Here is a 27,468-nt window from a genome sequence, read left to right as displayed (position 1 = left end):
CCTGAGGTGCTTCACAATAGCCTTATCAAACAAAACACCCATTCCAGCCGCACAGGGAGATATTAGATCACAAGGCTTGGTGAAAAAGATTGGTAACGAAGGAGTGTCTCAGGGCAGGGAAGCAAAGGCAGGGAGGCGAAGGGATGTAAGATCTGTTCCAGAGATTAGGGACATGGCAGCTGGAGGCACAGCCAATGGTGGAGCGAGTCAAATCGAGATGATAAAGCGGCCAAAATGAGATGAGTGCAGTTATCGCAGATATTGGAGGGCTAGAGGGAATTACAGAGGTTGGGAGGGGCAAGACCATGAAGAGATTTGAAAATAAGGATCATAATTTTAGAATCAAGGTGTTCCGTGGCCTGGAGCCGATGCAGGTTATCGAATGGGTGAATGGGGTGCGCTGCGAGTTAGGGCACAAGCTGTTTTTGGCTGACCTCATGTTGACAAAGGATAGAATGTGGGCATGCAGCCAGTGCTGTGCTGTGTTGGAATAATCACGGCAATGAAGACATGAATGAGGGTTTCAGCGGCAGCTAAGCTGCATCAGAAGCAAAGTCAAAATATTATTCCATCCCACCAATCGTATTGCAAGCTCAGCTGAGCCAGGTGTTGTACCCACGTGTGTGTGTGGGGTGGGGGGGGGGGACGTATTTCTCACCTGATTGGGGCAGCCTCGTCTCCTTTATCCAGCCATTCCTGCGGTGGGATGATGTACATGCACCACAATCCCCAGTTGTAGCCGTGGGCTGCGTTGGCATATTGCTGCACTTCGAATGTGTTGTACTTGATGTTGTCTATGGCTGGCAGTATGATGCGGGTACGGTCTTCCTTGATCCTGCTCAGGGCTGGTTGGACCCTGCAGACATAATGGAAGGGCACAAGTCAGACAGGTCACTACCAATCTCCATAACCTCAATGCCTTTGTTACCTCCAGATGTGTGTGGTCCAATGCTCAACTGACTGCAAACATGGGCTCATCCAAAACCTTTGTTACCCGACTGAATCCCAAGTCACGCCGGGTTACATTCGGCTCTGGTCCATGTGTACAGTGACATTCCTCGGGCTCAGGTCTGGCAATACCTTGCCTTAAAAATTCTCATCCTTCTTTTCAAATACCTCTATGACCTTTACCCCTTCCCATGGCATCAGCTCCTTAGATACTGAAGCAGACCATGTCCAAATGCAGCAAGAACTGGACAGTATTCGGACTTGGCCTGATAAGTGGCAATTAGCACTTGTGCCAAAAAAGTGCCGGTCAATGATTATTTCCAACAAGAGAGAATCTGACCAACTCCTCTTGACATTCAATGGGATTGCCATCACTGACATCCTGGCATTACCCAGAAACTAAACTGGACAAACTGATAAATACTGTGGCTACAAGAGCAGTTCAGGGGCTGGGAATCCTGCAGTAATTCTCCTACCTCCCCAAAGTCTGTCCACCATCTACAAGGCACAAGTCAGGGGTGTGATGGAATACTCTCCACTTGCCTGGATGAGCGTAGCTCCAACACTCAAGAAGCTCAACACCATCCAGGACAATTGCAAGCTGCTTGATCAGCATCCCATCCACCAACTCAAATGATTACACCTACCCACCACTGACACACAGCCGTGTGTATCATATCCAAGTGCACTCATTAAGGCTCCTTCAAGAGGAACTTTTAGACCTGTGACCTCTACCACCTCAAAGGGAAGGCAGCAGATACATGGGAAGATCACCACCTGCAACCTTACCTCCAATCATAGAATTTACAGTGCAAAAGGAAGCCATTCGGCCCATCAAGTCTGCACCGGCTCTTGGAAAGAGCACCCTCCTCAATCCCACACCTCCACCCTATCCCCATAACCCAGTAACCCAACACAACACTAATGGCAATTTTGGACACTAAGGGCAATTTATCATGACCAATCCACCTAACCTGCACATCTTTGGACTGTGGGAGGAAACCGGAGCACCTGGAGGAAACCCACGCAGACACGGGGAGAACGTACAGACTCCGGACAGACAGTGACCCAAGCCGGGAATTGAACCTGGGACCCTGGAGCTGTGAAGCAATCGTGCTAACCACCATGCTACCCTGCTGCCCAAGGTTGCAAAGGTCCCAAGGGTCCCAAGTTCAATTCCCCACTGGGTCACGGTCTGTGTGGAGTTTGCACGTTCTCTCTGTCTGCGTGGGTTTCCTCCGGGTGCTCCTTTGGAACACAAAGAATTCAGCAGACACAAAGTACTGGAGCCACAATATCTGTCGGCTCTTAACAGACCAACCCACACCCAAATTCTTAGCTCCAATCCCCAGCCTGAATACAAATTAACCTTTGAATGATGTCAGCCTGTGCTTAGGTAAAGTGTTAGAGACTAATACGATCGCAGAGCAGACCCCAGCAGCGACTCGGACACTGGGCAGAAACCCCAATATTGTATTTTAATTTTGTATGACTGTGAAGAAAGGTTACCTCCAGGAGTGATTGCACAAAATAGGGACATGGTAACTTTAAACAAACTTTATTATGAACACAATATTGGAGTATCTTTAACATCACAAGAAAAACACTTGCAATTACCCTTTATACAGTACCTTTCACTGCTATCTTTATTCCCACTCAAACCACAGTAAAAAAAAAACATCTCAGCTCTCAATCCACTATTAAATCACATTTGCATTCAGGAATACTTGCCTTACAGTGATGTTGAGTACAAGAGTTGGCAGGTCATTTTACAGTTGTATAAGATTTGGTTTTGAGTACAAGAGTTGGCAGGTCATATTACAGTTGTATAAGACTTTGGTTCGGCTACATTTGGAATACTGCGGACAGTTCTGGTCGCCACATTACCAAAAGGATGTGGATGCTTTGCAGAAGGTGCAGAGGTGGTTCACCAGGATGTTGCCTGGTATGGAGGTTGAGTCGATTAGGATTATTTTCATTAGAAAGACGGAGGTTGAGGGGGAACCTCATTGAGGTCCACAAAACCATGAGAGGTATAGACAGGGTGGATAGCAAGAAGCTTTTTCCCAGAGTGGGGGACTCAATTACTAGGGGTCACGAGTTCAAGGTGAGAGGGGAAAAGTTTAAGGGAGATATGCGTGGAAAGTTCTTTATGCAGAGGGTGGTGGGTGCCTGGAACGCATTGCCGGCGGAGGTGGTAGAGGCGGGCACGATAGCGTCATTTAAGATGTATCTAGACAGATACATGAATGGGCAGGGAGCAGAGGGATACAGATCCTGAGAAAATAGGCGACAGTTTTAGATAGAAGATCTGGATCGGCACAGCCTTGGAGGGCCGAAGGGCCTGTTCCTGTGCTGTAATTTTTCTTTGTTCTTTATGTTCTTTGAGAAAGAGAGATGACGTGACACAGCTTTAAAGGCCAGGAGCTGGATTCTCCGTTTCTGAGACTAAGTGTTGACGCTGGGGCAAGATTTGTGGAGTTCCACGACAGCAACACTGGGGCTGAACCTGGACCGATTCAGCGACTGTGGAGGGGCAGCACCGGCGCCACGGGAACACAATTGAGTCCAATAAAAAGCGGTGCCGGATTCGCCGGGTCCGTGATTAACACTCGGGAGGCTGACAAGCTGCAGTCGCACATACATTACGCACCCCCCCCACACACACTCATCCCAGCCAACTAGATGGCACTGTTGCTCTGAAGGGCGGCGATTGCGGTGATGGGCCAGAGGGCACATGGGGAGTGCCCTGGGGGGACACCCATACGACCTGTGGCCCTGAGTTCACAGTGGGCAGTCAGCGGCGTGCATAGCAGCATGGCTGTCTAGAAGGCTGCATCAATAGTGCTCAATGTCCGTCCACCCTGACCCCACAGCCCACCTCCTGGCCACCTCCCACTCCCACGTGAATGCGGCCCATCGGAGGCGGGACACGTGGAGGCCCCAGAGAATACCAGGAAATGGTGTTCACTGTACGGTTTGGAACGCAGTGACGGCGCTGTCGAGGTAGTGCCGAAGTGCGATTTGCCTTGAAATAGGCGCCAGCCACGATTTAGGCGTCAGAACCTATTCTCCGCCCAATCGCGTTTCGTGATTGCGGCGTCAGCAGAAGGAGAATCCCGCCCAAGATCTGACTCCTGTCAGACCAATGCAGAAACTCTGGCTGTATGCCTTCAGAATCTGTTACTCAGCTTGTTTCAGCTCGCCCTTTTTCTGCACTGCTTCGAAGACTGTCAACCACTTTTAACTTAACTGCAGAGAGCAAAACCTGACTTGTGGGTCACAGCTTCATCCAGAACCGAACTGACCTCTTTTCCCTTCAGAATGAATGATACCTTAGCTCCATCCAGTAATCACATAAACTTACCAAGCTAAAATCTAATTAACTCCATAGGGAGTCGCTTTAATCAAACCGCAATTCTATTAGCCCAATATTTTTATGCTGCTTTAATTGCTCCCCGGATCCCAAAATATTCTTGCCTTTCAAACTAGGATTTAAAAAAAAATGCCTGTAGCAGTCAAACACACTCTAACCCAGGCGTTTAACCCTTACTTCACCAAATACATAAAATACAGTAGATATGAATTTCCAACATTAATCACAACACCAATATTTCAATAACAAATCCCTTAAGCAAGGTGTAATCACTGATTTGACAGTCCCAGCAATATGGGAGCGTTATTTAAAAAAATCAAAACCTAAAGATCAAAATATTGCAGGAAGCAGCTGGTTAGTTGTGAGGCGAATTGACAATTTTTGTTTTTCTTTCTGATGAACATGAAACCTTTGTTAATTGTTGTAAAAACCCATCTGGTTCACAAATGTCCTCTAAGGATGGCAATCAGTCATCAATTCATAGAATTTGCAGTGCAGAAGAAGGCCATTTGGCCCATCAAGTCTACACCAGCCCCTGAAAGAGCACCCTATCTAAGGCCATACCTTCACCCTCTCCCCATAGCCCAGCAACCTCACCTAATGTTTGGACACAATGGGGCAATTTAGCACGGCCAATCCACCACCTAACCTGCACATCTTTGGACTGTGAGAGGAAACTGGAGCACCCGGAGGAAACCTATTTCCCATATTAAAGGAAAATACACCCAACAGGCGATTTCACCTGATTACCTTCCCCCAAAAAGGAAATTACTTTTTAATTAAAGCAATTAGAAAACGCAGCTGCTAATTGAATAGAAACAATTTCTAAACTTCAATATTTGAGCAGATTTGATTTAGAGTGCTTGTACGGATTAAATATTCAATTAGTTTTCATTTGGAAAATATTTGGAGCAATTGTCTGAGTATGACTTGCAAATAGTCATTTACATGCAGGAGGAGGCCATTCAGCCCATCGGGTCTGCACCGGCCCTTTTAAAGAGCACCCTATTCCCTGTAACTCAGTAAACCCACCTAACCTTTTCGAAAATATGGGGCAATTTAGCACGGCCAATCCACCTAACCTGCACATCTTTGGACTGTGAGAGGAAACTGGAGCACCCGGAGGAAACCCATTGTGTCCCGTTGGGTCGACTGCTTTAACATCCCTGAGCTTTCGCAATAGGCCTCTACGAAAGTCACCTTTTCAAACTGTGGTCGACTGTGCAGGCTCAGCCTTATGTTTTATTTTGAAACTACCTGCCCAAATAATCTCAAAATTAGCAAAGCGTTCAGTGGGGGAATGAGAGTTTAAGATCTGTTGCTTGTTAAGGTACTGTTGTAAAACCCTTTTTTGTCTGTCCAGTTTTTTTATCCCACCCTGCTGCCTGTCTTCTGGTTAAGCTGCTACAGTTTTGCTACGCCATCTGGGATTTCTGTTTAAACTTCAGATTTTAGGCAGAGATGGAACCTCCTATCGTGATGGACCAAACTGAGACATCCCCTTTAGGTTACGGTTATGTGGCAGAACCGGTGATGATGATTTGATAGACTTGGCAAGCAGCCAATCAGGAAATGAACAATTTGCAGCCTTTCCCTATTGGGCACAGTAAGAAGTCTTACAACACCAGGTTAAAGTCCAACAGGTTTGATTCAAACACGAGCTTTCGGAGCGCAGCTCCTTCCTCAGGTTTCCCTATTGGGGTCTGTGGTTGGTGGGGCCAGACAGAAAGTTTCATTAGGAAGGAGGATCTTGTGAAGTGTGCCATTTTGTTTCATGTGGATGTGCTGTGAAGAGACCCAGGCATGAGGCAGCTTTTAAATCTCTCTCTCAGTTGATTTCGAGAGCTTTCTACAACCTACATTTTCTGATTGGATACATGAGTAGGAGATCGCTGGCTACAAAGAGCTACGTCGGCAGCAAAGAACAATCTCATAACTATTGGGGCAGCAGGGTAGCATGGTGGTTAGCATAAATGCTTCACAGCTCCAGGGTCCCAGGTTTAGTTTAGACGGGCAGCATGGTCGGCACAAGTTTGGAGGGCCGAAGGGCCTGTTCCTGTACTGTACATTTCTTTGTTCGTTGTTCTTAATCATCTTTTCCTCTTGTTATTAATAAATAGTTTGTTAACATTTTTACTTATAAATCTGGTGTCTGCATATCATTGCAGCAATCATAGAACATAGAACATAGAACAGTACAGCACAGAACAGGCCCTTCGGCCCTCGATGTTGTGCCGAGCAATGATCACCCCACTTAAACCCACGTAACCCGTATACCCGTAACCCAACAATCCCCCCATTAACCTTACACTACGGGCAATTTTTTTAGCATGGCCAATCCACCTAACCCGCACATCTTTGGACTGTGGGAGGAAACCGGAGCACCCGGAGGAAACCCACGCACACACGGGGAGGACGTGCAGACTCCACACAGACAGTGACCCAGCCGGGAATCGAACCTGGGACCCTGGAGCTGTGAAGCATTGATGCTAACCACCATGCTACCGTGAGGCCCCAATCAAGTGCCAGAATGTCTTTAAATCAGTAAGAATTATTGGTTAATTCACTTGTGCTGCGACTCTGGGTCGAGAGGCTGGAACTGACCATGCGCTCGCCCAGTGTGTCATGACAAGCTAGAGCATTGATACTGGCTTACAATAAACTCCCTGTGTCCAATAGCTCACGGGCGGCATGGTAGTACAATGGTTAGCACTGTTGCTTCACAGCCCCAGGGTCCCAGGTTCGATTCCTGGCTTGGGTCACTGTCTGTGCGGAGTCTGCACCTTCTCCCCGTGTCTGCGTGGGTTTCCTCCGGGCGCTCCGGTTTCCTCCCACAAGTCCCGAAAGACGTGCTGTTAGGTGAATTGGGTATTGTGAATTCTCCCTCTGTGTACCCGAACAGGCGCCAGAGTGTGGCGACTGGGGGATTTTCACAGTAAAGTTCATAGCAGTGTTAATGTAAACCTACTTGTGACAATAATAAAGATTATTACATAATGCAAGAGGAAAGATCAAAGGTAGAAAATGAAAGAGCTCTAAGTAATCTGAAGAAAGAGGAACTCTCTTCAATTCTTTAATCCACAAACTAAATATAGAAAGACGTGGATTCCTACAGCAACTTTCACCACCTCAGAATGTCCAAAAGTGCTTTTCAGTCAATGAAGTATTTCTGAAGTGTTGGCATTATTGTAATGTCAGAAATAGTTTGTGTATTTCATCTCTTGGATCTATGCAGAGATGACACAAGTTTTTAAACAGGTTTTATTTACAGTGTGTTGAAATGTTTACTCCGTGCTTTAACTCCAACTTTCACCTCTTCCTGCAGTTTTGTTTACTTTCCTCAGAGTTTACACCCAGACTCATCCAATCAAGCACAGTGAGCATCGATCGCGAACAGAGTAACAGTCAAGCACAGAACACTAAACAGTCATTTTGTGCACAGCCTGCTTACTGGAATTTAATATAATACAATAATCTTTAGTGTCACAAGTAGGCTTACATTGACACTGCGATGAAGTTACTGTGAAAATCCCCCAATCGGCACATTCTGACGCCTGTTCGGGTCACAGAGGGAGAATTCAGAATGTCCAGTTCACCTAACAAGCACGTCTTTCGGGACTTGTGGGAGGAAACCGGAGCTCCCGGAGAAAACCCACACAGCCACGGGGAGAACATACAGACTCCACACAGTGATCCAAGCTGGGAATCGAACCTGGGACCCTGGCGCTGTGAAGCTACAATGCTAACCACTGTGCTACCTGTCATAATATACACACAAGTATATGATGGCGCATAGACACACACTGACTGACCCATTGAAAGACCAATCAACACACAGAACACAGCAGCCAATCACCTGACAGGACACGGCCACTATAAAGCCAGAGGGCACTAGTTTTCCCGCTCATTCGGGATGCAGCCTCTGAGACAGACAGAGCCCGTAATCAGTAGCACGAACCTCTATCAAGTGCTAGCAGTATAGTCTGGTCAGGTTAGCCATAGGTCTTCAGTCAATCGAACATAGTGTCGACCCACAGTGCAAGTATGTTTAACAGCTCATAGTTAAATAAAATAGAGTTGTACTTCTACAAGTGTTGGTAGCCTGTCTGTCTCACTGCTCTGCTAAACGCAGTCCTCACAGACCCAGCATACCCAACACCGTGCCGCCCTATAACAATGTGACAGTGAGCAGATAATCTGTGTTGCCGCTGTTGGCTGAGGGGTAAATATTGACCAACGCTGGGGAGAATTCCCCTGCACCCCTTCAAAATGGGATGTCAGGGGACCATTTAAATCCCCCTGTGCTGCGGCTCTCTCACCTAAAAGAAGGTGCCTCCCACAGCGCAGTGCTCTCTCTGCCTTTTTTGCGTTTAAGTCTGTGGGGGGGGGGGGGGGGGGGGGCTGTGGATCACAAACCTACAATCCACTGCCCGAGTGAGGTGTGCCACCCACCGAGAAACAGCTGACAGCATGGCGAACCTTCACTTTACCAGTCCCCAGGAGGTGGGCAGGGTGGAGAGGGGATGGGCTGGGAGGATTTCAGGCGGAGACGCTGGATCAGCTCCCGGACACGGGCTCTCGACAGCGGGCGTTGGAGAGGCCGCCCGCCCCAAGGAGGTGGACAAACAATTTCTACATTTTAATGACGCTCTTGACCCCGCTCTTAAAATTCAGCCACTTCGACAGGGTGAGAGAATTCAAATCACAACCTCGGTTTTCAAACTGACATTAAGGGAATAGAGTCACTGGTGATTGGAAGTCGCAGGCAGCATGCCGGATCCTGGAGTTAAGCACAGCACATTCCACACTTCAAGTGGGTTTTAATGAGCGTACCTGGAGCTTGTAGAGGATGTTTCCATGGGAACCAGTTGCATCGTTTGACCTATCAAAAGCCACCTGCCAGCACAATGGGGACAGAAGCTAACAAAGCTCCTCCGAGGGTAGGATGTGGTACAAGAACTGAATAACACATTGATATCCGGTAATAAAAAGGCTTGACGCACGACAAAATATCCAGCATGTTGGGAATGTGAGACAGGAGCAGAAAATGGTGCAAATATACTCAGCGGGCCAGCCAGCATCCGAGGAGGCAGAAGCCGAGTTAACTGGTTCAGTGTTACCGGCTGAAGTTAATGAGTCCAAAGTGACTGTGACACGGTAGGAATGTTCAGTATGAGGGCAGAACGGTAGCGCAGTGGCTAGCTAGCACTGCTGTCTCACGGCGCCGAGGTCCCAGGTTCGATCCCGGCTCTGGGTCGCTGTCCGTGTGGAGTTTGCACATTCTCCCCGTGTTTGCATGGGTTTCGCCCCCACAACCCAAAAGATTTGCAGAGTAGGTGAATTGGCCATGCTAAATTGGCCCTTAATAGGAAAAAATGAATTTGGTACTCTAAATCTATCTTAAAAAAAAAGGAAATGTTCAGTTTGCAAAGAGTTAATGTCATGTTACAATTAACCACTAGATGGAGCTAGATGCAGTGCTATATAAGGCACTGACTCTCAGGCTTCTGGGAGAGAGAGTGAAGCCTGGAGTAGAGTGCATAGGAGAGATCTAGAGAAGATAGAGTAGAGTTAGAGTGTAGGGACTAGTGTTAGTTGAGTGTAGATTACTGTAATTATTGTTTACTATATGAGTAAGTGATCAAGCTTAATTTAAATAGTTAAATAAAAGTTAGCTTCATTAATGAACTTAGCTTCAGTGGTCTTTGTGAACACTACGATATCCATCCTGAGAACAGCATCACAATGAATACCACAGGGACCTGCGAGGTCTTCTTTATAAGGCACTGGAAGCTAACATGTAGGCACAAGAAGTGATTGGGCAGGCAAATGATGTGTTAGCCTTTACTGCAAGGGGATTTGAGGACAGGAGTAAGGCAGTCTGGCTAAATTGTAAAGAGCATTGGTGTGATTACAGCTGGAGTATTGGTCTCCTTATCTAAGGAAGGACATACTGGCCATAGAGGGTGGTTCACTAAACTAATCCCTGGGAGGACGAGACTGTCCGATGTGGAGGGATTGAGGAGACGGGACCTGTATTCTCGAGAGTTTAGAATAATGAGGGGTGACCTCATTGAAGTATACAAAATTCTTCCAGCGCTGACAGGGTCAATGCAGGAGGGATGTTTCCCCTGGTCGGTGGCGGGGGGCGGGGGAAAGAATCTGGAACCGGGGCAGTCTCCGAATAAGAAGCCATTTAGAATTGAGATGAGGGGGAATTTTCTTCAGTCAGAGGGTGGTGAATATTCACATCAGCCCTGACCTTTTCCTGTGTTTCGGGCTCACGACCTTTCATCAAAACTAGGACAGTTAGTAATGTGACAAGTGTTGAGAAAGTATGAGGGAAGGAGAAGGGGAGAAAGAACATAAGGCAAACAGCACAGGAACAGGCCCTTCGGCCCCTCCAGGCCTGCGCTGATCATGATGCCCTAACTAAAACAAAACCTTCTGCCCTTACTGGGTCCGTACCCTCTATTTCCTCCCTATTCATGGACCCATCCAGATGCCTCTTAAATGTTGCTAATGTGCTGCTTCCATCACATCCTCTGGCAGTGAATTCCAGGCACCCACCACTCTCTGTGTGAAAAACTAACCCCACACATCTCCCTTAAACTTTCCCCCTCTCACCCTTGAACCTGTGCCCCCTGTGTAATTGACACTTCCACCCTTGGAAAAAGCCTCTGACTATCAACCCTGTCTATGCCTCTCATAATTTTGTCGACCTCTATCAGGTTTCCCCTCAGCCTCCGTCTTTCCAGTGAAAACAATCCTAGTTTATCCAACCTCTTCTCATAGCCAACACCCTCGAGACCAGGCAGCATCCTGGTGAACCTTCTTTACACTCTCTCCAAAGCTTCCACATCCTTCTGATAATGTGGTGACCAGAACTGCACACAATACCCCAAATGCAGCCTAACCAAGGTACAGCTGCAACATGATTTCCCAACTCTTGTACTCAATGCCCCGGCTGATGAAGGCAAGCATGCCATGGGCTAGATTCTCCGCCCCGCCGCGCCACTTTTCTGCCCCGTCGGCGGGATTCTCCGTTACGCCGGCCGGTCAATGGGGTTTCCCATTGTGGGGCAGCCCCACGCCGTCGGGAAACCGCCGGCAAAACGGGGAATCACGCCGGCGGAGATTACCGCCCCATATGCCCCATAGGGGCTGGTTTAGCACAGGGCTAAATCGCTGGCTTTAAAAGCAGGCCAGCAGCACGGTTCGATTCCCGTACCAGCCTCCCCGAACAGGCGGCGGAATGTGGCGACTAGGGGCTTTTCACAGTAACTTCATTGAAGCCTACTCGTGACAATAAGCCATTTTCATTTTCATTTTACATTTCATTTTCATCATCCTTTCTTAATCACCTTGGCCACCGGTGTTGCCACTTTTAGGGATCTGTGGACCTGCACACCCAGATCCCTATGTATGTTAATGTTCCTAAGGGTTTTGCCATTCACAGTATAATTCCTACTTTAGTATCATCCACAAACGTTGGTATATTACACACGATCCCTGCTTACAATATAAATTGTAAACAGGAACCTCCAGGTGGGGGGGGAGGTTCCCTTGTGTCTGCTGCCCTTGACCTTCTAGATGCTCGCGGTCATGGGTTTGGAGAGCGTTGGTAAGTTGCTGGTTGAGGTTAAGCCATTGTTATCACGTGCGGAACGCAGCAACAAGGCCCCATTTGTTTGGGATTGATTTGCATCAGAGATCTATTCCAAAGCCCTGTCAACATCTTCAGCAACATGAATCGCAGAGTGACTATATCAATTGCTCCACACCTTTGTAGGGCGATCTCCAGTTCACCCTCTGCCGACAGATTCTATCCAAACTGCCCTCAGCTTTTTGTAATGTTAAACTCCAGAATTCTGAATACATGAACAGGCAAGGCATCGAAAAACCAACCGTCAATGGTTGAATTTCCCTTGCTGCGCTCTGGAATCTCTACCACCTGAAAGATGCAACTTTCAAAATAGGTTAGCTGCGTAAAGGGAAAAACTGTTCCCAGATGTTGGGGAAAGAACAGAGGAGTGCGACAGATTGGATCATTCTCCCAGAGAACCAGCAGAGACCTGATGGGCCGAATTGCCTTCTGTGCTGCGTAATTCTGCACAAACAGTGCTAAAAACTAGAAGCAGAGGGCACAACATCAGACTAAAGGGACGATCCTTTAAAACGGAGATGAGGAGGAATTTCTTCAGCCAGAGGGTGGTGAATCTGCGGAACTCTTTGCCGCAGAAGGCTGTGGAGGCCAAATCACTGAGTGTCTTTAAGACAGAGATAGATAGGTTCTTGATTAATAAGGGGATCAGGGGTTATGGGGAGAAGGCAGGAGAATGGGGATGAGAAAAATATCAGCCATGATTGAATGGTGGAGCAGTCTCGATGGGCCAAGTGGCCTAATTCTGCTCCTATGTCTTATGGTCTGATGATATTTATCTGTGATTTTATACTATCTTAATTGTCATCCTTTAATGCATGCTGATTGGGACTGTGGGGTCGTCTCTTAGAAAAGGGCCAGGGGGCTATCCTGGCCGAGATTCGATTGGCCAAAGGGGGCCAGAGGCGAATTTCTAAGATTTCTTCCTGCCCCCCCCCCCACCGCGCCCCCCCCCCCACCCCCCCCCCCCTCCCCCCCCCCCCCCCCCTCCCCCACCCCTCTCGACCTTCAAATTGACCTCGGTTTTTAATTCTGTTGTTTCAGCTCTCCTAGGTGATCACCTGGATCTGTGTGGAGTGGGGAGGACATGAAGCATCACCATTTGAGGGGGCAGGCCAGATCTGGACGCCCTGTCGCCATTGTTCACATCTTCTTACAGGGCAGCTGGGGATGAGCATAGGGAAGGTTGATGGAATCTGCACTTACCAGCCAACATTGAATTCGACATGAGCGTCGAAAAACCCAACCACCGGTGCCGTAGCCACCTTCCAGCCTTGTATTCTGGCTCGAATCAGCCCTTCCCGCTTGCTGTTGCGAACTATTTTCACAAGTCCCGGGTATCTCTTGTTGATATACTGGTCCAGATTGAATTTCAGTTCCACTGAAAGATCAGAAAAAGAAGATCTCTTTATGAGAAGCTGGGACTGGGCTGGCCGCACTTCTCCTGCATTCATTGAAAGCCAATTACTGGTCAGCAACCGAAACTTCACTCTTCACCCAGCCCTTTGCCCCATACCGGCCATCTCGGGAGTATTTGGGACAAAAGTGGGATTTCCAGTGAGCCAGGAATCAGACCCATTCTGGTCTGATTAGTAAGTTTGCAGACGACACAAAGGTTGGTGGAATTGCGGATAGCGATGAGGACTGTCAGAGGATACAGCAGGATTTAGATCGTTTGGAGACCTGGGCAGAGAGATGGCAGATGGAGTTTAATCCGCACAAATGTGAGGTAATGCATTTTGGAAGGTCTAATGCAGGTAGGGAATATACAGGTGGAGAAGGTAGTCAAGAAGGCATACGTCATGCTTGCCTTCATTGGCCGGGGCATTGAGTATAAGATTTGGCAAGTCATGTTGCAGCTGTATAGAACCTTAGTTAGCCCACACTTGGAGTATAGTGTTCAATTCTGGTCACCACACTACCAGAAAGATGTGGAGGCCTTAGAGAGGGTGCAGAAGAGATTTACCAGGATGTTGCCTGGTATGGAGGGCATTAGCTACGAGGAGAGGTTGAATAAACTTGGTTTGTTCTCACTGGAACGACGGAGGTTGAGGGGCGACCTGATAGAGGTCTACAAAATTATGAGGGGCAGAGACAGAGTGGATAGTCAGAGGCTTTTCCCCAGGGTAGAGGGGTCAATTACTAGGGGGCATAGGTTTCAGGTGCGAGGGGCAAGGTTTAGAGGAGATGTACGAGGCAAGATTTTTACACAGAGGGTAGTGGGTGCCTGGAACTCGCTGCCGGAGGAGGTGGTGGAAGCAGGGAAGAAAGTGATGTTTAAGGGGTATCTTGGCAAATACATGAATAAGGTGGGAATAGAGGGATATGGACCCCGGGAATTTGGAGAAGATTTTAGTTTAGACGGGCAGCATGGTCGGCACAGGCTTGGAGGGCCGAAGGGCCTGTTCCTGTGCTGTACTTTTCTTTGTTCTTTGTTCTTTGTTCATTCCAAGTGCCCATTTAGCTGATGTCAATCTAGCACACGCTGAAGCATAAACACCGGTGTAAACTCATGGAAATTAAAGTAATTAATCTGGGCCCACCAACATAAGAACTGGGAGCAGGAATCGGCCATTCAGCCCCTCGAGCCCTCTCCGCCATTCAATACGGTCATGGCTGATCTCATCGCGGCCTCAACTCCACCCGTCCTGCCCGTTGGCCACAACCCTTCAACCCATTACTAATTTAAAATCTGTCTATCTCCTTTAAATGTACTCAATGGCCCGGCGCCCACTGCACTCTGGGAATTCCACAGGTTCCACAGACAGCACAAAGCCTCAGAGCGACAGACAGAGGGAGAGACATTGAGGTCAAGGGGGACGCGGAGAATGTGGGCATCACAGGCAAGGCCAGCATTTGTTGCCAAACGCTAATTACCATTGAATTGAGTGGCTTGCTGGGCGAATACATTCACCCATAGGCCAGGCTGGGTCAGAGTGGCAGATTTCCCTCCCCAAAGAGCATGAATGAGTGAGATGGGTTTTTGAAACATAAAAAGTGGTCGCTTCGTGGTCATCATCCCTGAGACTAGATTTCAATTCCTGATTTCATCAACTGAATGTGAATTCCACCAGCTGTCTATTGAATTACTCCAAATGAATTCCCTGTGGAGCGAGAGGGGAGCTAACGTTTTGAGTCCGGGGGCATCCTTCGTAGCTTTGATAAAGAATCATCCAGACTCGAAACGTCAGCTCCCCCCTCTCTCTCCACAGATACAGTCAGACCCGCTGAGGTGTTCCAGTATTTCAGTTTTTGTTTCAGATTCCAGCATCCGCCACAATTTACTTTTATCCAAATTAATTGTACTGTTTTCTTCCAACCAGCACGAACATAGAATCATAGAATCCCCGCACTGCAGAAAGAGGCCATTTGGCCCATCGAGTTTGCACCAGCCCTTGGAAAGAGCACCCCACTTAAGCCCAAGCCTCCATCCCATCCCCATAACCCAGTAACCCCACCTAACCTTTTGGACTCTGAGGGGCAATTTAACAGGGCCAATCCACCTAACTTGCACATCTTTGGACTGTGGGAGGAAACCGGAGCACCCGGAGGAAACCCACGCGCACACGGGGAGAAGGTGCAGACTCCGCACAGACAGTCATTCGAGTCCGTAATTGAAACCGGGACCCTGGAGCTGTGAGGCAGCAGTGCTAACCACTGTGCTACCGTGCCAGCATTTTTCATGCCACGCTGCAATATTGCGCAGGCTGACGATACCCCGAAAGGCAGAGGGGTACACTCATACAGCCCGCGTTGTATGTGCACCGTCATAAACCTCAGACCAGCTGGAGGTAACCTAGGAGGGCGGTCACGCCTGGGGGACAGTGGGAGGTTGGGCCCTCTCTTGGGTGCCTTTCAGTCGGGTCTTGGCAGTCAGATGCATACCAGTTTCCGCGATCCGGTTCGTCCGGGTTAGGATAGATGTCCGTAGAGCCTCCGGGCCCCACCTCAGACAGCCCAGCTCTCGGTGGTAACGCCCACATGGTCAGGGTCCCGGGTTTTCGGTCCTGGGAGGTGGTGCTCAGTTTGTGGTTGGGTGCCCCAGGCTGCGGGCTGCCCTCCCTTGCAGCTCCTCCACCCCTTGTTCCGCACTCTCGCGGGATATTCTGCTTTCGACAACCCTCTGCAGGTCCAAGTGCTATTCGGACAGTAGTTTCGTTTGTGTTGCAATATTCTGGCTTATATCGAGCTTCGTGAAGGTGCGGCGTCCTCTGAACTTCGCAAAGAGGACTATTCGGACAATAGTTTCTTTTGAGTTGCAATGTCACGGATCACACAAGCCAATCTGTCTCGCAATGTTTCTGACAAGGAGGCCCCAAACTCACAAAACACGATGGCTTTCCAAGGTGGGCCAAAAACCCGGACACGGACTCCCCTTGCTTTGGGCATTCCGGTGAAAACAGAAGCGTCAAACTATTATGGGCGGCTTGGGATTGAAATGCTCGTCCACCAACACTGCCAAAGTGGCGAAAGACTGCGTGTCCGGTGTGCTGGGGTAAGTGAGGCTCTTAATTGCGATGGAAGTGGCCAATCACCCAGCGATGTGGAGGATGACCACCTGGCGCTCGCCCCGATAATGGCGCTCATTTGGGGAGAAATACTGCGTTCGTTCCCCATATTGGGACTAGTCTTCCATTCCTCCGCCGAAGGATTCGAGCTTCTCAATGTGCTGCATCCCAACTGCCGGCAAGCAGCCTTTGCAAAGTGGGCCAAGTTCAAAGGAATTGGCACCTTCGGCAGCTCCACTTAACCCTCGTCGCCAGTGTTAGGTCCGAGCGGAGTGAGCACAAGGAATGCATGTTTGGAGACAAAACAAAAGATTTGTTCAATTCACAACTACACTCTCCACGCCCCGAAGGGTTCTCCCGCCCCAGCCCTCATCCGGGCTGGGGTTTTTATACCGGTCAGGTTTCCCTTGTTAAGAGGAAGTCCTGCCCCTTTAGCTGGGATGTTCATATTCTGCCACGGTCACGGTGAACCTATTAGTCCACATCCCGTGACCTCCTTGTGTTTATAACAAGAGTGATCTCCAAACCACAAGCAAAAATCCAGAGGGAAATCAACAAAGCAAAAATTATGTTTTTTTTTGCATGAAGGAGGGAGCCATGAGCCTGGGCATGTTGGATGACCAACAGTGGGGGTAGAACGGTGGACAATGGGGCATCATGGGATGGAACTTCCAGGAGGACGACCAACCAGAACAACAAGCATCGTTGTTAGGCCTCCACCCCTCAGGGGGGGCTTGTATTCCAGAGCCCCATGGGGAGGTCTCGCCCTTGGGTCTAGCTGGGGTTAGTCCATCCTGCCTCCCAAAGTCCGCAAGTCTCTCTATCATAGATGGTGGAGGAGGCCTTGTTCTTCACTATGGACACTTCTGTCTGCATGCCTGACCTCGGGACTTGCATCCCGCGGGGCCGATCCTCACACAGGCTCTCTGCCTTTAAGGCGGGCCGCGGGTTTTCACGTCGTCCACTTCTTGGCATTCACCAGTCCAGTCCTTTCCACTATGGATCCTGGACCCACTGGGCACTGTCTCCAGAATTCCGGCCAAATACCGCGTCCCCTGGCCAGAACCCTCTGTCCCACTTTTGTTGGCTGTGGTATTGTTCCTGGAGATCCTGTCCTCTCTGCACATTCTCGCCAATATTTGGGAATGTCAGGCGAAGGCGGGTCCTGGGGCTTCGACCCATCAGCAACTCCGCAGGCCCCACCCCAGTCGTTATGTGCCGTGCGGTCAAATAGTTGAAAAAGAACTGCACCGACGATGTCTCCATGGATGCCGTGGCCTGCTTCTTTATGCCTCTCCAAAGGGCAGTACCGCCCACTCAGCCAAGCCATATGGAGAGGGGCGGTGCAGGGCGGTTCAAATGTGTTTTACCCCCTTCGAATCCATGAAGCACAAGAATTCCTCGTTAGTAAAAGGGGCATCGTTATCGGTAACCATCCGGGATACCATGGACACTAAATGAATGGCGCAACGTCTGAACCCTCAAAGTGGTGGAAGGTTGACCATTCTGAGTGAGCGTCAACCAGTAGCAGGAACATTGGCCCTTGAAACATTCCAGAGTCGGCGTGTAACCGTTCCCAGGGCCGGCTTGGCCGCCCCAGGGTGAAGAGGCGCAGCTGGTAGGAGCTTTTGCTGCTTCTTACAGTGCATTGCTGCACCAACCTCTCGACGTCGCCATCAAGTCCCGTCCATGACACACAGCTCCTGGGGAGATTCTTCATTGTGGACACTCCTGGGGTGTCCATTGTGCAGGGCCTGCAACATGACTTTCCTGCCTTGGCTCAGGACCACAACAAGGTCTCCCCACAGGAGAATCCGTCCTCAGCTCTTGCTGCTTCGTCCAAAATCCCACAGCCCCTCCGGCAGTCTTCCCTGCTATCCCCTGTCCAGGACGATGTGGCGTAACTTGGCTCAGGTCGGATCCCTTTGTGTCCATTCATGAATCTGCGAGACTGCGACCAGCTAGGTGGTTAGAAAACCCAAGGCCACTTCATCTGCCACTGGTGGAGGAACAGTTTGTGGTCTGTTCTGATCGCCCAGTGCACCCATAATTGTACTGGTGGAACTTCTTTTTTTTTTAAATTTAGATTAGCCAATTATTTTTTCCAATGAAGGGGCAATTTAGCGTGGCCAATCCACCTACTCTGCACATTTTTGGGTTGTGGGGGTGACACCCACGCAGACACGGGGAGAATGTGCAAACTCCACACGGACAGTGACCCAGAGCCGGGATTGAACCTGGGACCTCAGCGCCGTGAGGCGGTTGTGCTAACCACTAGGCCACCGTGCTGCCCCGGTGGAACTTCTTGACCATGAAAGTTACTCCCAGCCCTTCCTATCTCAATCTGCGCTCTGCATCGATCAAAGCCCTTGGCCTCTCCGTCCCGTTGTCCATCCAGTGGGATAACACCGGCCAATGCCAAATGGGGAAGCATCACATGTGATCAGGAGGAGCCTGGAAGGGTCATCGTGCGTTAGCAGTCTGGAGGAGGACTGCAGTCACTTCACCTTGGCAAATGCATCTTCTTGCGTCGTCCTCCACGCCCAGGCCTGATTTTATTTAGTTTTGGAGTGGCACAGTGGGTAACACTGCTGCCTCTCAGCTCCAGAGACCCGGGTTCGATTCTGGCCTCAGGTGACTGTGTGCAGTTTGTCTGTTCTCCCTCGTACTTTCCCCTCCATCCGATGAAACCTGTCCTTGTCGACTCGGTACCCGAGGTATGTGACCTCCTTTGTGTGAAAGTGAAATACACACTTGCCCCTTTTTCAGGCTGACTCCTGCCTCAGAGAAACAGCAGAGAACTCCCTCTAAATTATCTGCGTTTCCTATTTGGTGACTCCGATGATCAGGCCATCGCCCCAGTAAATTGCCACCCTCAGACGCCCTTGGAGAATACTCTCCATACCCCACTGAAAAACTGCACCAGCGGGCGATACCCCAAATTAAAGTCTGGTTTATTCATGAAGACCCCGGTGGTATTGATGGTCACAAAGCTCCTGGGCACCACGGCCAACTCCACCTGGAGGTATGTGTGGTTCATGTCTAATTTGGATAAGCAGTGACCACCCCTTCGCACAAAGACCCTCAAGTGTGGCATCGGGTATCCATCCAACCGAAAGGCATTGTTCACCATCAACTTGTAATCGCCAAACAGATGGATGAGTTCATCCTGGGTTCAGCACCCGGACTACAGCCGCTGCCCACTCCACGAACTGCACAGGATGAACAACTCCAGCCGGCGGAGCTCGTCATCCACCTTGGACAACAGGGCACAGGGAGCTGGGCGGGCCCTGAAAATGTCGGTTAGGTCCACGTAGATTTTGGCCACGGCTCCCTTCATTGTCCGGAGGTCACCCTGGAAAACCTCCGGGTATTTCCCGAGGACATGTGCTGGCAGTTTGTCAAAGGTTTTGGAATCTGGGGCGAAGGGTCGGTCAGGCGTTGGATGGTACTAAAGGTAGGACCCCCCAGACGGTCAGCGGTATCACCTTCTGGCAGTCATCCCCTATAGTGGCTTTCACAGCCGCTCAGCATACTGGCTCCGGTGTTTTACGCTGCCGTCGAACGTATCGAGCCTCCCGAAGAGCGGCATTTTAAAATTCCTTTTGACCTTTCTCCCTTGTAGCAAAATTCAACCACGGGTCCAGACGTCCAGAAACACAGCTGGTAGTTCCATTTTTCCTCATCGCCAGAATTATAATCCGAGGAGGCCCGAGAAGGATTTAAACGCTAAGATTCATTCTGTAAATAAAAGCAAGGGTGCAAAGAGACGGGCTGTAGATCTAGTCCCAGCCGGGACCAATCGAAGATGCTGATTCCTCTCCTGGTCAGGGTTTATCTGTCCGGTTTAACCAGCCCCGATGTTAGGCCTCAGCCCCTCAGCAGGGGGAGCTGGTATCCCACAAGCCCCAGTGGGTCATCCCCGGGGCTCTAGTGGGAGGCATTACAAATGTCCAGCAGGAGAACTTAAAAGAGGCAGGAAAATAAATTAAACGGGAGGGTGTTTAAAAGTTACAAATGGATACGTAGAGGTAAATTGGTCACAAGTTTAAGGATCTGTTCTGAAGAAACATGCATAGAAAATAGGAGCAGGAAGGGGCCATTCAGCCCTTCGAGCCTGCTCAGCCATTCATTATGACCAAGGCTGATCATCAAGTTCAATTCCCTGATCCTGCCTTCCCCCATATCCCTTATCCCTTTAGCCCCAAGAGCTATATCCAATTACTTCTTGAAATTACACAACGTTTAGGTCTCAACTACTTTCTGTGGTAGTGAATTCCACAGATTCCCCGCTCTCTGGGTCAAGAAATTTCTCCTCACCTCAGTCCTAAAAGGTTTACCCCTTACCCTCAAACTATGACCCCTAGATCTGGACTCCCCCACCATCGGGAGACATTCTATCTGAATCTACCCTGTCTAATCCTGTTAGAATTTTGTAAGTTTGTGGAAGATCCCCCTCTCACTCTTCTAAACGCCAAATCCTAACTAACTTAGTCTCTCCTCATATGACAGACCCGCCATCCCAGGAATCAACCTTTGCTGCCTGAAAAGGGGGTGCCCAAAGCGGGGTGTCATCACGTGGAGTGGGGGGTTGGGTAATGCTTATATGTGTGGGGAGTGACATTGTCCATGGATGGGGGGGGGGTTTGGGGGAGGGGGGGTGTCGCCCTCTTATAGATCAGTGCCTGCTTTAAAATGATTTCCAGATCTCTGAGGAGCCGGTCTGGTCAGCTCCCCAATGATGAAAATCGTTGTAAGTGTGGGTTTGACTGGGGAGAAACTCCAGCGGGAAACTCCCATCAAAATCGCCACAATCGGCACTTAGAAACCTTTCCATTGGACGGCGCCCGTTTACTCTGTTTCTTTCTCCACAGATGCTGCCAGATCATTTCCATCACTTTCTGTTCTGACCTAAGAATCTGGACTGGTTGTAATGAGGCAGAAAAGGAAGAACATTGGGGAAGCAAGGCCGATGGGTAGAGATCAATTCATTCCTTCACAGGAGCTTTGTGTAACTCAGGATTTATCCTTACCACTGTCGCTGTTGTCATCAACGAGAATGATCTCTTTGAGGAGATGTGGAGGTGTGTGATTCACCACACTGTGTACCGATCGCAGGATGACTGACAAAGCCTCATTCACAAAGATGAAGACCACGGCGATCTGAGGGAGGTTGCTCTGGTACGTCATCTGTTTACACCTTGAAAGCAACAAAAACCAGAAGTGGTGGCTGATTAAACTCTGTCTTGACACGGATATAAATATAAAGCATTGAATTGTGCATTCTGATGGTTTGGTTCGATAATTGTGTCAGACGTAAGAGATTGTTAAAAAGCAGCAATTTAGCAGAGCCCACTGACGTGGGCAGCACGTTAGCACAGGGGTTAACACTGTGGTTCACAGCGCCAGGGACCCGGGTTCGATTCCCCGCTGCGTCGCTGTCTGTGCGGAGTCTGCACGTTCTCCCCGTGTCTGCGTGGGTTTCCTCCGGGTGCTCTGGTTTCCTCCCACAAGTCCCAAAGACGTGCTGTTAGATGAATTGGACAGTCTGAATTCTCCCTCCGTGTACCCGAACAGGTGCCGGAGTGTGGCGACTAGGGGATTTTCAGAGTAACTTCATTGCAGTGTTAATGTAAGCCTACTTGTGACACTAATAAAGACTATTATTATTATGTTAATCGTCAGCGATTACAATTCATTTTCCTTTGGACGACCTCAAGATTAGAGTTCATGCTATTATTTTGTGAACTTATAGTTACTATCTACAAGATGCACTGCAGGAACTCACCAAAGGTCCTGTGGCAACACCTTCCAAACCCACCACCATCTAGAAGGACAAGAGCAGCAGATACCTGGGAACCCCACCACCTGGAGGTTCCCCTCCAAGTCACTCACCATCCTGACTGGGAAATATATCGGCCGTTCCTTCACTGTCGCTGGGGCAACGTCCTGAAACTCCCTCCCTTTTTTTGTTTTTGTTTTTGTTTTTTGGGGGCAGCAAGCTATCTTTGTAACATTTAGCACAATCACTAAATTTAAAGAGAGTAGCAGCATTATATATAATACAAATATATTTTTAAGGGCCAAATGGGTATTTAATCTTTTTTTTCCTTTTAAATCTCTTAGGGAATTCAGATCAGAGGGGATGGAGGCTAGGGCAGTTGCATGCTCCTCCTGTAGGATGTGGGTGGTGAGGGATACCACCGGTGTCCCCTCTGACTATACCTGCGGGAAGTGCACCCAACCCCAGCTCCTCAGAGACCGTGTTAGGGAACTGGAGCTGGAGCTGGATGAACTTCGGATCATCTGGGAGGCAGAGAGGGTGATAGAGAAGAGTTACAGGGGGGTAGGCACACCCAAGGAACTGGACAAGAGTAGCTGGGTTACAGTCAGGGGAAGGAAAATGGACAGGCAGACAGTGCAGGGATCCCTTGTGGCCGTTCCCCTTCAAAACAAGTATACCGTTTTGGATGCTGTTGGGGGGGATGACCTACCGGGGGAAGGCCCTAGTGGCCAGGTCTCTGGCACTGAGTCTGGCTCTGGGGCTCAGAAGGGAAGGGAGAAGAATAGAAAAGAGATAATGATAGGAGACACAATGGTTACGGGAACGATAGGAGATTCTGTAGTTGCGAGCGAGACTCCCGAAAGTTATGTTGCCTCCCGGGTGCCAGGATCAGGGATGTCTCGGATCGAGTCTCCAGGATTCTTAAGGGGGAGGGGGAGCAACCAGAAGTCGTGGTGCACATAGGCACCAATGACAGAAAAGGGATGAGGATCGAAAAAAGTGATTTTAGGGCGTTAGGTTGGAAACTAAAGAGCAGGACTAGCAGAGTAGAAATCTCCAGATTGCTACCGGTGCCACGTGCAAGTGAGGCAAGGAACAGCGAGCAAGTGCAGCTGAACACATGGCTACAGGGCTGGTGCAGGAGGGAAGGCTTCAGATATGTGGATCATTGGGATATCTTCTGGGGAAGGTGGGACCTGTACATGAAGGATGGATTGCACCTAAACTGGAGGGGCACCAATATCCTGGGCGGGAGGTTTGCTAGAGCTCTTCGGGAGGGTTTAAACTAGTTTGGCAGGGGGATGGGAACCAGAGCTATGGATCAGAGGGTAGGGTAACTGTTGAATAGGCAGAAATAGTATGCAGCAAGTCTGTGAGCAAGGATAGACAGTTGTTAGGGCAAATTTTCACTCAGTGGAATGGTTTTAAAGTGTGTCTATTTCAATGCAAGGAGTGTCAGGAATAAGGGAGATGAACTGAGAGCATGGATCAGTGCTTGGAACTACGATGTTGTGGCCATTACGGAGACATGGATTTCACAGGGGCAGGAATGGTTGTTAGATGTACCGGGATTTAGATGTTTTAAGAAGAATAGGGAGGGAGGTAAAAGAGGAGGGGGAGTGGCCCTGTTAATTCCCGTACCAGCCTCCCCGGACAGGTGCCGGAATGTGGCGACTAGGGGCTTTTCACAGTAACTTCATTGAAGCCTACTCGTGACAATAAGTGATTTTCATTTTCATTTCAATTAGGGAGTGCATCAGAGCTGCAGAAAAAGAGGTAGTTGAGGAGGGTTTGTCTACTGAGTCAGTAGTGGGTGGAATTCAGAAACAAGATTAGGGGCCTCACGGTAGCATGGTGGTTAGCATCAATGCTTCACAGCTCCAGGGTCCCAGGTTCAATTCCCGGCTGGGTCACTGTCTGTGTGGAGTCTGCACGTCCTCCCTGTGTGTGCGTGGGTTTCCTCCGGGTGCTCCGGTTTCCTCCCACAGTCCAAAGATGTGCGGGTTAGGTGGATTGGCCATGCTAAATTGCCCGTAGTGTAAGCTTAATGGGGGGATTGTTGGGTTACGGGTATACGGGTTATGTGGGTTTAAATAGGGTGATCATTGCTCGGCACAACATCGAGGGCCGAAGGGCCTGTTCTGTGCTGTACTGTTCTATGTTCTATGTTCTAAGATGGGAGCAGTCACTTTATTGGGAGTTTTCTTTTGACCCCCTAATAGCAGCAGAGAGATTGGGCGGCAGATCTTGGAAAAGTGCAGAAGTAGCAGAGTTGTTGTCATGGGTGACTTCAATTTCCCTAATATTGACTGGAACCTCCTTAGTGCAAATGGTTTGGATGGAGCAGATTTTGTCAGGTGTGTACAGGAAGGATTCCTGACTCAATATGTAGATTGGCCGACTGGGGGAGGCCATATTGGACTTGGTGCTCGGCAACGTACCAGGTCAGGTGTCAGATGTCTCGGTAGGAGAGCATTTTGGTGACAGTGACCACAACTCCTTGACATTTACCATAGTCACGGAGAGGGATAGGAACAGACAGTACAGGAAAGTATTTAATTGGGGAAGGGAAATTATACTGCTATTAGACAGGAGTTGAGGAGCATAAAGTGAATAGATTTGTTCTTGGGGAAATGCACAACAGTAATGTGGGGGTTGTTTAAGTAGTACTTGCAGCGAGTACGAGATAATTTTGTCCCACTGAGACGAGGAAGGAATGGTAAGGTGAAGGAGCCTTGGATGACAAGAGAAGTGGAGCTTCTAGTCAAGAGGAAGAAGGAAGCTTACGTAAGGTTGGGGGAGCAAGGATCTGGCACGGCTCGAGAGGGTTACAAGGTAGCCAGGAAGGAACTCAAAAATGGACTGAGAAAAGCTAGAAGGGGGCATGAAAAAGCCCTGGCGGGAAGGATTAGGGAAAATCCCAAGACGTTCTACACTTATGTGAGAAATAAGAGGATGATCAGAGTGAGAGTAAGGCCGATCAGGGATAGTGGAGGGAACTTGTGCCTAGAGTCTGAGGAGATGGGGGAGGCCCTAAAAGAATATTTTACTTCAGTATTCACGAGGGAGAGGGACCTTGTTGCCCTTGGGAACAGTGTGAACCAGGTTAATAGACTCAAACAGGTTGATATTAAGAATGAGGATGTGCTGGAAATTTTGAAAAGCATCAGGATAGATAATTCCCCTGGGCCTGACGGGATATACCCAAGGTTATTATGGGAAGCGAGGGAGGAGATTGCTGCACCGTTGGCGATGATCTTTGCGCCCTCACTCTCCACGAGAGTAGCACCGGATGATTGGAGGGAGGTGAATGTCGTTCCCCTGTTCAAGAAAGGGAATAGGAAAATCCCTGGGAATTACAGACCAGTCAGTCTTACATCTGTGGTGAGCAAAATATTGGAAAGGATTCTGAGAGATAATGACCGGGATTCTCCAAATCCGCGGCCAAGTTCTGCCGCCGGCATGAAAAGCAGCGCGAGCCACCTCGGCGTCAACAAATCTCCAGGTCCAGGTATTCACCCTTTTCTAGAGGGCTGGTAGGGCGCCGGAGTGGTGTCCACAGCTCCGGTGCCCGAAAACTGGGGCGCCATGGCCGGTGCAAGTTTGCACATGCGCGCCATCGCCGGTGTGATTCCGCGCATGTGCGTGAGTTCCCGTCTCCGCGCCGGCCCCCGGGCAACATGGCGGAGCCCTACAGGGGCCCAGTGCGGAGGAACACAGGCTCCCCACAAAGCAAGCCCGCCAGCCGATCAGTAGACCCTAATCATGGGCCAGGCCACCGTGGAGGCCCACCACCCCCGGGGTCGCATCCCCCCGCCCCCCCCCCCCCCCCCCCACCAGGACCTTCCCCGCAGCAGCACTCCGAAGTCCCACCGGGAAGGACCGTACGTAACCTCCGCCGACAGGACTCGGCCGAACTCGGCGGGCACTCGGCCTGTCGAGGCACGGAGAATCGCCGGGCGGGCGCTTTCAACAAACCCGGCCAACGCGCGCCGATCCCGCGGGCGCCCGAGAATCGGCGGGCTGACGTCGGAGCGGCGTTGTGCAATTCCCGTGACCCCCCCCCCCCCCCGCCGATTCTCCGAACCGCCGCGGGATCGTAGAATCCCAGCCAGGGTTTATGATTATATAGAAATGTATTGTTTGATTAATGATCGTCAGAATAGCTTGTGAGGGGCAGGTCGTGCCTCACAAGCCTCATTGAAATGTTGGAGAATGTGACGAGACACATAAAATAAAAAAATAAAATATTTTGATTTTGATTTGACATTGATGAAGGTCGGGCAGTGAACGTGGTGCATATGGATTTCAGCAAGGCATTTAATGAGGTTCCCATGGTAGGCTCATTCAGAAAGTCAGAAAGTTAGGGGGCATGGGATACAGGGAAGTTTGGCTGTCTGGATACAGAATTGGCTGGCCAAAAGAAGTGGTAGTGGACGGAAAGTATTCCACCTGGAGGTCGGTGACCAGCGGTGTCCCGCAGGGATCTGTTCTGGGACCTCTTTATTTTTCATAGAATTTACAGTACAGAAGGAGGCCATTCAGCCCATCGAGTCTGCACCAGCTCTTGGAAAGAGCACCCTACCCAAGCCCACACCCCCACCCCATCCCCATAACCCAGTAGCCCCACTCAACACTAAGGATAACTAAGGACACTAAGGGCAATTTATCATGGCCAATCCACCTACCCTGCACATCTTTGGACTGTGGGAGGAAACCGGAGCACCTGGAGGAAACCCACGCAGACACGGGGAGAACGTGCAGCCTCCGCACAGACAGTGACCCAGCCGGGAATCGAACCTGGGACCCTGGAGCTGTGAAGCAATTGTGCTAACCACTGTGCTAACATGCTGCTCTTTCTGTTTTTTATAAGTGACTTGGATGAGGTAGTGGAAGGGTGGGTTAGTAAGTTTGCCGATGACACGAAGGTTGTGGAGTTGTAGATAATGTCGAGGGCTGTTGCAGGTTACAGCAGGACATCAACAGATGCAAAGCTGGGCTGAGAAGTGGCCGATGGAGTTCTACCTAGATAAATGTGAAGTGATTAAATGTGAAGGGTTAAAGGCCGGATTCTTGGAAGTGTGGAGGAACTGAAGGATCATGCAGTCCATGTACATAGATCCCTCAAAGATGCCACCCAGGTTGATAGGGTTGTTAAGAAGGCATATGGTGTGTTGGCTTTCATTAA

The 27,468-nt window shown here is 49.6% G+C and overlaps 1 protein-coding gene across 1 annotated transcript in view; it reads right to left on the bottom strand.

The window, feature by feature from the left end:
- galnt9 (polypeptide N-acetylgalactosaminyltransferase 9) overlaps positions 1-27,468 on the bottom strand; it is a 423,545-nt gene that overhangs the window by 261,811 nt on the left and 134,266 nt on the right. The window contains exons 3-5 of the mRNA XM_038805188.1: positions 21,529-21,695; positions 13,194-13,368; positions 659-856 (exon numbers count right to left, since the gene is read on the bottom strand). Coding sequence (XP_038661116.1) covers positions 659-856; positions 13,194-13,368; positions 21,529-21,695 — 540 coding nt within the window. The remainder of the gene's footprint in view (positions 1-658; positions 857-13,193; positions 13,369-21,528; positions 21,696-27,468) is intronic.

Source organism: Scyliorhinus canicula, chromosome 1 (assembly GCF_902713615.1).
Source record: "Scyliorhinus canicula chromosome 1, sScyCan1.1, whole genome shotgun sequence".
Classification (NCBI taxonomy): domain Eukaryota; kingdom Metazoa; phylum Chordata; class Chondrichthyes; order Carcharhiniformes; family Scyliorhinidae; genus Scyliorhinus; species Scyliorhinus canicula.
This window is presented reverse-complemented; position numbering and strand designations above follow the sequence as displayed.